Source organism: Triturus cristatus, chromosome 12, assembly GCF_964204655.1.
Source record: "Triturus cristatus chromosome 12, aTriCri1.1, whole genome shotgun sequence".
Taxonomy (NCBI): Eukaryota; Metazoa; Chordata; class Amphibia; order Caudata; family Salamandridae; genus Triturus; species Triturus cristatus.
In genome coordinates, this window is record NC_140595.1 from 836,073,865 (window position 1) to 836,089,040 (window position 15,176).

Consider the following 15,176-nt stretch of genomic DNA (forward strand, 5'->3'; position numbering starts at 1 on the left):
TCTTTGTAAAATGTTCAGTGTTTGGGCAGCATATTTTGAACTGGGCCGAGATGTTCTTTAAATACCTTTGTTCCTTGCAATTGTTTTGTGCCTCTCACCTACTTATCCTCCAAGTCAGATTAGTTCTCACTTCAAGAAGCGCTGTGCCTTTTACTCATTCTTTTTGTACTGTACCTGCACCCCACGTCTGTCCCTGCACTCCCCTTGCATCTACCTCTACATCCATCCCCCACATCTGCCACTTCACGACCTCCCCCTTCCACCTATCCCTACACCCACCCCCACGTCTGCCATTTCACCACCCCACTTCTTCCTCAGAACTCCTATGGTATTCATCTGTTCATTCCCTCCAAATGACTTGTTCATTAATATTCAGCAGCATCTCCTTCACTGCCCGGTGTCCGTCCCTTCACTGTCACGGCTGTGCCCTTCACTGTTCATTCTGTCACTTCAACACCTGCACTGTCCCTACACCATCTTAAATCTGCCTGTTCACGGTCCCCACACATCCCATCAATATCTGTCTCTTCAGTCCTGCCATTGCACCCTACACCCACCCCCCCTGAACGTTGAGAGAGAGCTCTGGGTGCTTTTTTGACACCAGGCTCTTTCTGGCATTGGCATACAGTCTCCCTCTCCAGATATGCACAGACCGGTCTGCGCCTCATGCTCCAAGTGTGAGATGCTAGTATTCAACAGCCACTTTTGCTGGTATCAGAATGGTCTTTGGGCACTAGAGGTGGAATGGCAGGACAGCAGATGAGATCCATCCACTAAAAGAGTAGGTATTAAGACGTGTGGGCATAGCTCTGTGGGTTTCAGTACTGAATTAGTAGAAGTCTGGGCTGGTCTCCTCTGACTGTATCTCTTTCTGCGCTTGAACAGCAGGGGTTTCCATTGGTCATGATTGCAGGCCCATCATCAAGATGTCTTAAATCTACTACTGGAATAGGTCAAAAGTGCACTGGGATGTGGTCGATATTCTGGTTGGAGCTTTCTGTTGCCTGCTTGAATCGTATTTGCAGGGGCTTCTGAATTTCAGAAGTGAGGTGCCATTGCAGAGCCGCAGTTGTCTTGCATTCTAGTCGACAGTTGAGTTTGCTGCAGGTCGCACTAAAGATGCATTTTCCAACCTATGTGCAGTCCCTTCAATGGGAGTGGTGGGGTTTGCTGATTGTCTGGTTTGTGTCCTAGGGCTAGGAGTGGTTCAGACTGGGATTGCACGGCCACCATTGTCACTGAATGTAAGCAGTGTTAAACTACAACAGCGTAAGTGGGTTCAAATTCTTTCTGCTTTTCTCTCCTTGTAGAATGAAGGAACTGAAGCAGAGCAAGGAGCTGGAGAGTTTACAGAAGCGAGGACTGGCCACTTAAACCCCACCCCCATCCTCAGAATATACTCCAACCATTGCAAGGCAGCTCATAGGAACTTCAAAGTATCTCCCCGTGGCCACCATCTTCCCTCCTGTTCCTGAACGGGGAACGGGGAGGTGCTGTGGAAACTCGCTCTGCTCTTCAACATTCAAATCTTTGAGCAGAAACGACACAAACTGGGAGCCTTAACTAAGTCTTAAAGTAGACTGGACCCGCCTGGGAGGGGCAGGAAGCTTGCGGGCTGCACAAAGACACATGACTTACCTACTCCTCTTACAGAGACCCCGCTTCAGGACTTGTACAGAGCGAAGCACATCTGCACTGATACTTCCAGGGATCGCAAGGCGCAAAGCACGGCAGCTGGCTGGTACCAGCTCAAGATTGTTTCTGGGGGGGAGATGGGGGTGGGGGGTCCGGAGGAAAAGGAACTGCGGGTCTTTACTTACAAACTGTTTATTTGAAGCAGAGTTCTTCTTCAGACATATTGTTGTTGGAGTGCTGCATGCTTGCTTACTTTTTGTTTTACATGGCCAGTCTTTCTGCCGGGGCAAGGAGTTTTTCCAATCGTGCATCCCACGGCCTGTGAACAGACTCTCAATGCATGACTAGCAGCATGCACGGGCCACAAAAATCAAGTGGTTCCATCACTCTGGAGAACAGCCTCTAGCGTCTTGTCATGGGAAGGCTTGGCTATACCCAGAGATTGCCGTCACCGTAGCATGGTATTTGTAAAGAATTCTGTACACGCACATCAGCAACTCTCTTTCAGAAACTTCTTTACCTTTAAACTAAACGCACCAGGTCACAAAGCCGTAGGTTTCATGGTCATTTGGAAGACAGGTTTTTGTGGATGCATTTGCCTCTTTACTTCGAGAGATCCGGGGACCAAGGTACAACTGTTGCTGTAACACCATTGAATTGGTGTATGTTACATCAGTAGGGGAACGTGAAGATCTTCTTTCTAAATATTCTCGTTTATTCTCGTCTCCGACTGCCACTTCAAGGCCCAGCACATGTTGAGAAATCACTGCCTTATGGGCCATTGGAGCATAAATGTGATTGTCTACAGCCTGCGCCAGAAGACAGAAGTAGATTGTGAAAACCAACGCACCTTGAATGAGATTGGCTGAATGGCAATGTGACTTCTGTGGGAAGTGGTCCAGGAGGGGAGACAAAGGGAGTATATAGTTGGCAGCAGGGAAGGAGGTCACAAAACCAGAGCTAGCCAGTCCAATAATCACACATGTCTTTGGAAGGAAGGGGCAGAGTGGGCTTTCAGTTAGCATTTTGGTGAAAGATTCCGACAGTTGTAAACACTACAATGCCATACTAGCTCTATCACTAATGTGGGTGCTTTCTTCTGCAGAATAATCACAGCTAGCTTGTCTGATGAATTGGTTTTAATATGCTCTTTCTCCAGAATTTACATTCTTGGGTGAACATTTTTTCTGTAGTCTATTGACTATCATTAACTGGTTTATTAACACTGCACTCACTCATTGAGCTTCAAACTTCTAACCACCCCTCATAACGAGACACATGCGTTGTCAGCCAAGAATGTGCTCTGTGGAAAGAAACACACTGGACAACCATTTATCCATATTTGCAGTGATTAACAGCTCTAGAAACTGATGCGCCTTTTAAACCGTTTAGAGAATGCTCCTGCCACTGATAAGTTTACCTTCTTGTTTAAGTTCTCCTCGCCATACACAACAATTTTACATTGTTTGTGGTATGGAAAAGCCATTAGCGAAGAAATCTGTTAGACATTGTATGTAGGTGCTGACATTTTACATGAACACTCGAGATGTTCGTTTTGAGTGTTGAAAAGGAGTTGTATCCCAAAGAGGTTGGGTGCCTTGTAAACAGGTGAATGATGAAATAGGAAGAACCGTGATTTTATGGGTTGGAAGAGTTTGTGTAGCATTGAGGCAGTAGAGAGAGTCAAACATCTAATCGAAGTATTCAGAAGAACATAAATGTCTGAAATCATTTGGCATTGAGGGCATAGCATTATCATTTTATTTCAAAGTTTTTGCCAGAAGCCCATACTGCATCATGGAATGTATCCTACCAGTTCTTGACTGTATCTTTGCCTTTCACACTGTACTGCTCTCCGCTGCCTTTCAGCTACATTTGTTCTATACAAATAGCACATATACATAAAAAGTAGAAGGCCTCCATGTATGCCCAGGAACCATAAGATCTCACACACGCATAGAGATGGCATCATTTGGTTAATTTAAAGCTACAACGATGAAACACTGGCTTTCTACACACTACCTACAAAATAAATGTTGTTGGGGGAGGAATTCACAATTTTGTGAAGGCTGCTTTGAAAGAGTAATCTCAGACGGTTCTACCAGCGTTGGCTGTTAGACTGCTTCTTGAGTCAATGGTTACAGTTAGGATTTCATTTCAGATGTGTCCTGCACTCTCAGCCGCGCGAGTCAAGGCCTGAAACCAGCATCCGTTTTAAGTACCAGTTGGTACTGATTTTTTAGATTACTGGTAGAAGGTCTAGACTTTGGCAAGTATGCATTGGTTGCAAAAGATTGCCTGGCTATGGATTCCATGTACCCCGTGGCCTGTTCTGGGGTACATGGGGGTTTTATTGATGTATTATTCACTAGAATATTTGCCATAGAATACTTCTAAAAAATAACATTGATTTAGAAAATATCAAAAACAGCAATGAAAAGAAAAAATGAATCTAAAACTCTAATGTAGTGTTAAAACAGACAGCAAGGAGCAATAAGGGCTAATTAGGTTGATATTCTTTGAAAAGTACCAGCCCTGCAGCACCACAAAGCCCCGCGCCAGCCGCGGGTTCCCTCTTATGCTTTCCCACTTGCACAGAGAGGGGAATAGAATGCTGTGGTCCATTTTCTTTTAATGATCTGACTTGTATCAATTGTTTACAGTTTGTTCTGTCATTTTTATCTTCACTCAGTCTTGAACACCTGCAATTTACTTTTTGCAATTGTAAGGTGTCTGTTGGAGCCTCATTCCCGCTGCAAGACTAAGGTAAGCAAGAGGGTGGCCATTCCAGGTCTGTTTTTCACTGAGTCCACAGCACCCTGTTCTGTTTGCTCTGCCAGATTTGCACGGCATCTAGAGACATTAAGGCGGAAATGGCGGAGTATTAGCCTCTTCTGAGAAACAGGATGTGTTCTTTTTGCCGTTTTCCCCCCAGTGGGTCCCACTCAGGTGCCAGGATCCCGTTGGATATCCCGCCTTTACACACTGCCCGTATGTTGACTAGGACACCATGGATGTCAAAGGAACTTTCTCAGAGTGCCCCTTTCATGTCAAGTGTAGGCATGTTCCCATCTGTCACCACAGCTGCTTCCCACAGTCACTCCATCAGCACCAGAGAAGTTCCTGCAGACATCGGATGGCATAGTATATGCGTCTCCAAAGCTCCTTTTTGGGGAGCCAGCTCTTTTTCTATGCACAAAGATTCATGCAGGTCTTCTGTTGCTAAAAGTCAATCTGCAGTGTCATCTTCTGTTCAGAGGGTAGTAAAAACCATGTCCGCGAAAGAGATGCTCTGAATTCAATCTTCACCTCCAGCAAAAGCTTGCCATGAATATCGGACACTCAATATCTCCAGGTCGGGTAGCTACTAAATCCAAAACCACACTTGGATGATTTTTCTCCTGCCACACCATGATGTAAATAATCTACAAAATTGTCCCGTCTGATTACATTACACCTTTCTCCAAGATGCTTAAAATCTTCATGTTTGCCTGTTTGAAACAGTTAGCACTCTGGGCATCCATATTACTAGGCATGGAACCTACCGCAGACTTTTACTCATGACTGTCTTAAGCTGATTATGCCAAAATTTGTAAGTCTGTGTAAGCCACCAGTGCTTTAGCTGTGCTGTCAGCTACTTCCGACGTGCTCTTTGGTAAAGATGACAATCCCCTTGAAACAAGATGGGTAATTTCATACAACAGGTTCAAGATGTAGTTAGGCAACAAGTGATGGAGGATTTTGCAGGAGGCCTTATGGTTTCTAAACACATTACAAGTGTGCATGTGCATTTGCTGTCAAGCATGCGGGCCATAATAATAATCCACATTTGTAAAGCGCGAACAATCACCCGTAAGGGTCTCTAGGCGCTGGGGGCCGTCGGGAAGATTAAGCAAGCTATTGCCCAGAGTCACATGGTGCTGGGCTAATCTGCTGCCGGCACCGTGGATCGAACCTTGATCCCCAGATTCCGGAGTCAGTCACCCTGGCCACGGCGCCACACCTCTTCCTATAGAATTTAAGTGTTCAGTTTCTAAATCTAGAAACTAGATCTAGAGCCCTTTTCAGACAATACCCTGTTTGAAGCGCAGATGGACAAAGTAATCATTCGGATGGAAATGGTTCATTTAGAAAGAACTCTCTTTTGAGTTGTTCCCGAGGACATTAGATCTCCAGCAGCACCAATGATATTGAGGGCCCATATATCATACAGATACATTACCTCACCATCAGTTAGATCCTGATGGTGAGGCATTCAAGAACCAGTGACTGCTTCCGCTGTGCAGAATCCCAGCGACAGGGAGAGTCACCAGTTGCCAATAGGTCTACAGAAATTACCCAGAGACCGTCACATACTAGATTTTATCCACAAAGGAGACCCACTGCAGCTTCAGTCCTTACCACCAATGGTTCTATTGCCGCAGAATTAACAATCACATCTGCTGCACACTAAATGTGGCACAGAGACAGTAGAAAAAGTACTCCTTGAGGGGGTCTTTGCCTGTCATAAGCACTGATTTTCCCCACCATCGTGCGGATCCCAGAGCAGTTTATTTTTTTTAATTTTTTTATTGATTTTTGCAAATAAAACATAAGAGAAGCAATTAATACCGGGGCACTTTATGAATATATATATATATATGCACATATACATAAGTGCAGAGCTTTTCAGGAGAAAAGGTGCTTTAAACAGACAAAAAAGAGTCTGCATCTTAACTGAATACAATTGGGCAAATTTCACATATTTTAAATTTGTTTGAAAGCCTGGTAAACCTAATTGTCACTATTTTAGCAAAATGTGACTGGAAATATATTTTGAAAACATTTTTTAAAATGAAAGGATGGGCAGTGTTAGCAGATAGACATGAGACTAAAATGCCACTATGCCTTTAAGGGCTCACCCTTCCTCCTGTGTCCCATCATTCCCCTTAGGTAATGTTGAAGTCAGTTCTTTTTTCTAGCTCTTGGACACAGGATCCTGTTGCAAGGAGTTCGGACTTATTGGTATTTTTTACTTTGGAAACCTCTAGCAACCTTTCACAAATCTATTCAATCAAGATGGCTAGGAGTATTTTCCTATCATTTTCTGTCATGAATTTGTTATTTTTTCTAGACACAATGTCTTTTGTTTATTTGTGGAAAAAAACAGGGGCTGATCATACCCCCACCCCTTCCTCTAATCACCTCTGTATTGGGAGCCTGCCAGAAGACTAAACATCCTTTGACACCTGGATGTTCATGTCATCCTAAACTGACAGTTTAGTTCAAAAGATTTGGGTGTGATGTTGGACTCTCGGATCACAAAAGTGTATCCTTCAGAGGAGAAACTATCTTCCATCCGTCTGAAGTGTTGTAGTTTATTACAAACATCTCATCCGACGGCAGTCTAGATATGATCACAGCTAGGATCAGTGGCCTTTTGAATTCTTCTGGCTCCTTCTGCCATGCTTCACGTAAGATCGCTACATCAAGGTTTGGAGGAACAGTGTTGTACACTTATGGGTAGCTGGTAAAATAAGCTCCAGATGTCCCAGTCAGTGATCCATTATTTCCCTGGTGGTGCCAGTCGAAGAGTGTGCTGAGGAGAGTTCACTTTCCTCAAGACATCCCAACACAGACAGTAATTCTCTTCCCCTCATGGATGGGGTTTACCCATGGGCCTTCTGCAGGTTCAAGCCCTGTGGTCAAAAAAGAAAAAAAAAGACCTATCATATCGAGTAAGTCGTTCCTATGTTCTTTTATAACATAGGTCATGCTTGCTTAGACTGACAACACAACTATGATGCATTATCTCCACCACTGTCCCCGGAATCCCAATATGAAAATGGCTTATAGCGAGAGACTTGCACATCACATTGGTTCCTCTGCCATGATCCAGAATGCAGAAGCGTACTCACTCAACAGGTCATTCCAAGAAAACCACAAGTGGGTTCTCAATCATAAAAAGTGCTGCAAAGCATCTTTCTGGTTTTGGGGACGCAGGAAATAAATGCCAAGACAACCTCCAGGCACTATCAACCATATTCAAGAGGGAAAGTCATTTTAATATACTGGTCAGGGAGGTTTCTCTTCAACATTCCTCCGATTAAGTTGAGCCTTTTTTTCTTTAGAATGCATGTTGTGAAGCATTCATTGGAGGGTATTAGGAAAGTATTTGCTCCTACTAGATCCCCATCTCCAAGATGAGAGCTACACATTGTCCTTTCTAAGTTCATGGCTCCATCATTTGAGCCTGTGTATAAGGAATCCTTACAACATTTAACTTTGAAAGCTGCCTTTTTGGTAGCTGTTACCTCAGATCACTGAGCAAGTGAGATCCAGGCATTGTATTTTATGACACTGTGTCCTATAACAACAGGGTGCTGATGAGAACTCATGCGAGTTTATCCCTTAAGGTAATTTTAGACTTTCATGTAAATCAGACCATTTTCTTACCAACTTTCTTTCCGAACCCTTCAGCTCCAATGGAAGGAGCCCTTCACATGTTATATGTGAAGGGGATTTTAAAATTCTCTTTAGACTGGGCAAAAGATGTTACCCAAGTTGATCACCTGTCTATAAATTATGATTCTGTGAAACTGGTCTAACCATGACAAAAGAGTTAATCTCAAGATCGATAGTGTATTTTTTTTACTTTACCAAATAGCAAACACTTCTTTCCCTGTTAGTCCATTTGAGTTTTGCCAATGGATACGACAGCAGTGCCTTGACGCTCACTAGCACAGAGCAGTAGGAAGCTGGGTAAAATCTTTAGTTAAAAAAAAGCTCAAGACTGCTTCATATGTTCTTTGTGTGAGAAAACATCTTTAGAATAATGATTTTTAGAAACCGAAATCTGAAATAAATAGCATCTGAGTTGCATCCTATCAGAGTTGGGGAGTTCGCCTAGAGGCCTCTGCCGTTTAAGGATCCTTGTCTCCCGTGCAGATGATGCCTGGCTATAATGTATTACATAAAGAAACAGGTCAGCAAAAAAGCCTCCTTTTCACAGAAGCTTAATCTCTATACCATTAGGCACTGCAGAAACTCTTTATTTCTAAATAAGATATACCTTCCTGGATGGAACACTGAAGCAGAAACACAAAGCAGTCATATACCTGAAATCACCAGACTAATGATGATACAACAATGAAACAAACTACATTATTTGACACAATCCTGGAGGCCTAGGTGTGAAGGCACCAAACTCCGACAGCAGTCTGAGGGATTACCAGTGGCACTATAGCATATGGGCAATGCAAGTAAAACCAAGTCAAAATGGGATTGGCCCTGACCTGTTGAAGCTCACTTTGCAGCCCAGGATTGGGCGGGTGTATGAATGAGAGAAACAAGCACAGGAAGGAGTAGTTTCAGTGGCAGGTGTTTTTTTACGAATATTTAGAGGCCGTGAAACTGGATGGGATATTTGTTGGATGAGATTATTTGATACCTGAGCAGGCTGTGGCAGCAGACAGAATGGGAACTACTTAAGATAGCAAAACATTGTAAGTCCAAGAACTGTGGCGAAGTGGAATGGGCTGAAAGTGAAGAAATTCATGTTAATATAAACAGGTGTGTGTATGTACGAGAAATGTGAAGAACTTACAAAGGGGAGCCAGTAAGCAGGGAATGCAATGAGGGTGCAGAGCGAAGACCGCAGTATACCCCAGAGGGATAAACCAAAGAAGCAGTGCGAAGAGGACAAGGACTTGATCGCATCGGATGTTTGCTGACTTAACTAGATGACTACTTGGGCAAACTCAACGTAACTAGATTCACACTTTGAAGGAAGAAAGAGGGGCTTCTCTCTCCTATTTCACTCCATTCACGTCTCTTTCAATTCAATTGCACTTTGAATGTTTGTGTTCCACTGTAAGTACGTGATTTAACAAACTTTTGTCACTTAACATGAAATGATAAAAATAACTTAATTGCTAAAAAAAAGAAAAAATGGAGGGTGGAAGAAAGATTTACTAAAACACAGATGTACACCAGGTAATCTAGCATTATGCATCATATTGTACATATTGTAATATAAAAAGTATACTTAAGATTATATTTAAGATTATCAGAGCTTGCTGAAAATTGTGGGGTAAGGGGGGAAGGATGCATGACTTTAAAGCTACATTATGTGTAATATATTTAAGCTCTGGAAATGTCTGTTTACTATTTATACATTTGCATGAGTTTGTACAAATTCACATTAAAATGACACTACACCCGCCCACACATAGTGAAATCTTTTTGCTGTCAGCCAGCGTGTTTTTTTTTTTGTGTGTAGATTAATGAGGTCCCTGCAACTTTCCAAATAATGCACACAAAAATTGACGAAACAGGCATTTACAAAGCCAAAGGTCTGTCAGGCAATGCCCGACTTATTGGCCTTGCCAATGCCTGTTTTTTTTCCTGCCTAAATCTGCTGCACTTCTCATGGCAGAGCCAGGCAGGGAAAACCTCATCATCTGAGTTTCTGGTGACACCAGCTAACGGTTCCAGAGGCGGAGGTTGGGGCCTAGACATTTAGGTACCAGTGGTTGTAGATCGGGGAATGGCGTGCTCTGGGGAGTCAAAGATGGGATCATGTCATATCTGTCTTTGGGGCATGGGCCCTCCACCCAGGAATGGGGTGGGAGGGGTAGACTAAACGTGGTAAGGGGGGCGCACCCGCTACCAGTAGTTAATTAGAAGGTAAGGAAAGGGACTTCTGACCAGAGTCAAAGACAGTAGCTGTTCCCTGTCATCCTCTCTGTGCAAAGCAGTTTCCTCGTCTTCCACCCAGCATACCATTGCAGCCCTCCAGACGGCACCACTGGGGGAGCCGCGTTCCTCCATCACAATCTCACAGCACATTTCACCAAGTCTAAGGCCAGATCTGTAAAAGGAGCCGCCGTTTTGTATTTCTTCAGGCATTTGTAGATGCCCAGTGCTCCTGCCTCCCATATGTTTAAAAGTGGCCGACCGGTGGTCTAGGATATCGTGGACAGGATTTCATTCCAGTAGGGGCTGGTGCAGTCCTACAAGATGTGTTTGAGATACGCGTTTGGGGGCCTGACACCGATAACGTGTCCGGGCCATCAGAAAGATACTATGAATGCACTGTGGCTAGAGATAGGTTCTGTAAAGTCTATAGAATTGGATCAATTGTAATCTTGCGTTGCAAGAGATCTTGTGTCTGTGCTAGTGTCCTCACCCATTCCTGGTCATATAAAGCCCTGCCAAAGTCTGCTACCCAGGCATGGTGAAGAGGTTGCAATGGGAGTTGTGTGTGTGTGTGCTCATTGCCTTTGTGAATCAGGTTACCAATCTCTTCCCATCTCCGAGAGTTGATGCCATTTACGAGGGCATTAGGGGGCAGTTCGGAGTTGCCAACCGGCCTATGCTCTGTCAAGAGGTTACAGAGGAGGCAATATGTTAGAAAAGTCCCCTGTGGAGGTTATGTTGTACCAACTGCTCTTCTAAGGAGAGTTGTTGGCCATTGGGAAAGGTAACATTGTAAAGAGATGGTTGAATGTCAAGAAGTCGACCTGCCCTCCGGCCCAGAGGTTGTGTGTGGACAGTCAGAAGCAGTGCCTCATAAAGCAGTTCAATAACATTTAAAATAGCCCTACACAACAGATCGCTTATTTACCATCTTTCAAGTCTAACCAATCGGGTGGGCAGGCAGACAGCATTACTCCCCTCGCATATTTCAACTTCTATATTTTCTACACAATAGTTGGAGGAATCCTGAGGAGCTCTGCTCCATTATTTTCTCAGTTTAGCCAGCAGTACATTGAAATCTGTATTTCAAATGGATACTTCTAAGCAAAGATTGCTCACCTTCGCAATATCGACATGCGCCACACTGGATACGAAGACTTTTCTTAGCAATGTGCCGATGGGCCGATAGGCTGTGCCATGTGGCTCCACGGTGACTACTCACTGCTCTGTAAGTAACTAAGCAGATCCGCATATAAGCATAAATTGTGCACACTGAAGTCAGCTATTTTCTTTCCACGCCCTTTGACGGGGATCCGAAGTTCTGTTCCCGCTTTGATCTGTTTCCTCATGACTTCTAAATTGTGTCAGACTTGTGTGTCAGTGATGATGTAGCCCCTTACAAACACAGGATTTAAGCTGTGCTGTGACTGCAGGAAACTGATGTCAATCCTGGAACTGCATGACTTGTGCCTTTAGTGCTTTGGCTGTGGTCACAAGAAAGTTATGCGATAAATGCGCCTTCAGGCACATTAAGACAATCTGTGTGCGGAAGCGAAACTATGTCGCCAAACATAAGAAGTCACTGTCAAAACATAGATGTTGCTCACACAGCCACTCCTGATCTCATTCAAGGAGTCTATTCTACATGATGTCCCTTTTCCAGTTGAAGTTGCCAGTAATTTAAAGTAGAAGATGTACCATAGGCCCAAGAAGGCTAAGTGCGAGTAAACATCATTCTGCCTCTCGAAAATGAGATGATAAGATGCAAGTTGCTTCAATCAAAAGATCATGCCCCACAAATGTCTTCTGGCTCCGATCTAGTCCTGCAGCTGGACCCCGCATGTCCTAAATCCTTCTTGCATAGTCTACCATGCAGGAAATAGAGGCCTTCCAGGATGCCATCCTGCAGCTCTTTCAGACACTTATGGCTCCTGTGGTGAGTGTTTGAGGCCACGAAATGGCAAGGTACACCAACTGGCCCTTTCTGGTGCCGGTTAATATTTCCAATGCCGTGGAGAGGTGTGGCTCACTGGTTAGAGGCGGCAGACCCGTAAGCAGAGAATCGGCCAGGGACCAGGGTTCAATTCCCGACGCGGCAGGGTCGTGGACCAGGGTCAAAATGGACTCGATAATTCTCACCTCGGTACCTACTCTAACCAGGAACACACTCGGCAACCCTGGGCATTAAGCTTGCCTCATCTCCACAACGGCCCCCCACAGACGCCGGGGATGCCTGGTTTCACCTTGGAGATACCCAGAAAGGGACCATCTCACAGGGATAGCCAGGACGGGTTCCCCAGCGGTCTATAGCGCCGAGACACTTCCGAGTAGCTGTGCGCTGAATAAATTAAAATAACATAACAATGCGGCCCTAAAGCCCACACCAGTCTCTTTCGAATCAACGCTAACTCCACTAGTCAAGTAACCCAATCAGACAACAGTCTCCAACCCTAAACCATCTTTGGCTTACTCCAGACACATGTCAAACTATGAAATTGCAGCCAGTCTATATGCAGCTTAACTCTAATCCTCGGCCTTAGCCTTTATGTCAGTTCTTTCAAAGGCTAAAGGCCTTATTTGGGTACAGCTTTGTTGTAGTTCGTGAAATGCAAAGTGTTCCACATGACATTGACAAAGAGGTGGACAACTTGCTCTACCCTCACTAAACTGATGGCGGGCTGTACCTGGGTTTAACAAATGATGCCAATGGGCTGAATACATCTCTAGAGACTGCGCTAGATTTTCTGCCAGGGCCACCAATGGATGAACGTGCCTCTTCCTCTGTAGTTGCACGAAAGGTAGCAGAAGTTGTTGATTTACAGTTACCTACTGTTAAAACCAAGGCAAACTTGTTAATTGAGATCCTTCAACCGGTCCAAATTCTTCTGAGCCACTTTTGCCTTTCAACGAGGATCCAACAGACACCCTTATGGCTACTTTGCAAATGCATGCTTAGGATGAGAATTGTTGCTAGGATCCTTGAGTGTTGTGTGCCTCCTTGGGGAGGTATGCCTACGTTTTATGGCACATGGCTAGTGAGATCTTGGTAGCCCTCCCAGAACACCTTGTGGCCATGATTACTCATATGATACATGATGGTCAGGATGCGGTGAAGTTTGTCTTGCATGCTGGTTTGGACACAACGGACTGTGTGGGAAGAGCTAGTGGTAGCAGTGTAGTGCTTAGAAGGCTTACCTGGAGGCAGTCATCAGGGTTTTCATGAGATTTCCAGGTGTCCTTGATGGACACCTGGACGTATGCTTGATGGCTCCCGATGGTTTGGAGAGAATGCTGATTTGGCTCTTGAATGTTTTCAGGACAGCTGAGCCACAGCACAATCTTTGGAACTCGTCTCATTCCAAACAGTTCCATCAGCAGTACAGGAGGTTTAGGGGTTATTCCAAAGGGACTAGCCTCCAGGCAAAGTCAGCCCTCCCAACCTGTGCAGCAGCAGGCCCAGTCCTTTTGGGGCAGAGGTGTGACAACAGCAGAGGCCGATTAAATCGGCAAGGACAGCTCTCCCCTAACTCCCTTTCCACTGCTTCAGTAGCTACAAGCTGCTTTAACTTGTCCTCACATGCACATAGGTGAGATACAGCATTTCCCTAACTGACTTGAGATCAATCACGTGGGACATATGGGTCTTGCAAATACTCCAAAGGATCTGCGTCCTGCCCTTCATTTCCTCCCTTCTTCATTTTCTCCCTCCACATCAAAGCACTGTCAGCAGACATTCTGCAATCTTGCTGCATATAGTCAACCTTCTGTCGCTGCAGGTGCCATCGAATGGGTGCTGGCTTGGGACAGAGTAGAGGGGTACTTCTTCCTTGTCTTGAAGGAGGACAGCAGCCTCAGCCCCTATACTGGACCTCTGCCCACTTAATGCCACTGTGGAATGACTGACTTCAGATGTTCTCCCTATCTCAGACCCTTTTTGCTCTGGATCCAGAAGACTGGATGATATCCCTAAAGTTGTAGAACATTTCATTTAACTGTCCTGCAGTGCCATGATGCTGTTTGCTGTGCTCCCCTTCGGCCTTATCTCTGCCCCTCGCCTGGTCACAAAAGCAATGGTAGTGGTCTCTGCACCCCTTTGGAGGAATGCTTGTGATACCATACCTTGACGAATGGCTGCTCATGGTGGGCTTGCCGCAGTCAGTCATGGGCGATCTTCGGGTGTCTGAACTCTTGATAAACTTAAGAGTTTTTCATTTGCTAGTCCCACCTGAGCCCTGCACAGAGAATTCCCTTCATTGGGGCTGACCTGGGCGTGGCAGTGGCAGCTGGTGACAATTCAAAGTGGTGTGGTGTGAAAGTTGGGAATAAGTGTTACATCGCTAGCGAGCCTGACTGACATAAGGGATGGGAAAGAGATCAGAAGGTTCGCCCACTGAGAATTATTTTTTGAAAAGAGTAGCAAATGGCTCATTTTAAAGTAAATTTTGAGAAATATCACCATAGAAATAAATACAATACCCATTGCAAAATCTTTCTTACAGCGCCATGTTAATACTGTTAGTAGTGTGTGCTGCTGATTTGCTTATTTAGCTGACGTTTGCAAGAGGCAAACAGTCTATACTAGCTCTTGTACTGCTGCTACTCACGCTCCTTGGTTTGAATGCCCAGTGCGTTTTTTATGGAGGCAAAGCCGGCCCTAGGTTTCCATCTAATCTGAAAGTGCCTTAAGTTCAGAGAATAAATAACAGTGAGGAAAGTACTTTCCTAAAGGCCGCAGATGGTAAAAACCATGTTTGATAATATAGTTACATGTAAAGATAAATATGTGATTTTTTGGGGGGCAGAAGCCTCTGCAGGAACGTTCCATGCAATTTAGCTGCCACTTCCTTTAATTTCCTGCTATT

General features: G+C 44.6%; 1 protein-coding gene across 4 annotated transcripts in view; it reads left to right on the plus strand.

Moving 5' to 3' along the window:
• Positions 1-7,337, plus strand: part of CAMTA2 (calmodulin binding transcription activator 2) — a 1,245,102-nt gene extending 1,237,765 nt beyond the window's left edge. For 3 of the 4 annotated variants that reach the window (XM_085638475.1, XM_085638474.1, XM_085638476.1), the window contains one exon: positions 1,311-4,058. In XM_085638475.1, the coding sequence (XP_085494601.1) occupies positions 1,311-1,374 (64 nt within the window). In that variant the 3' untranslated portion in view covers positions 1,375-4,058. Of the gene's footprint in view, positions 1-1,310 lie in introns of all 4 variants that reach the window. The other variant, XM_085638477.1, reaches the window with a different exon arrangement.
• Positions 7,338-15,176: the final 7,839 nt, after the last annotated feature.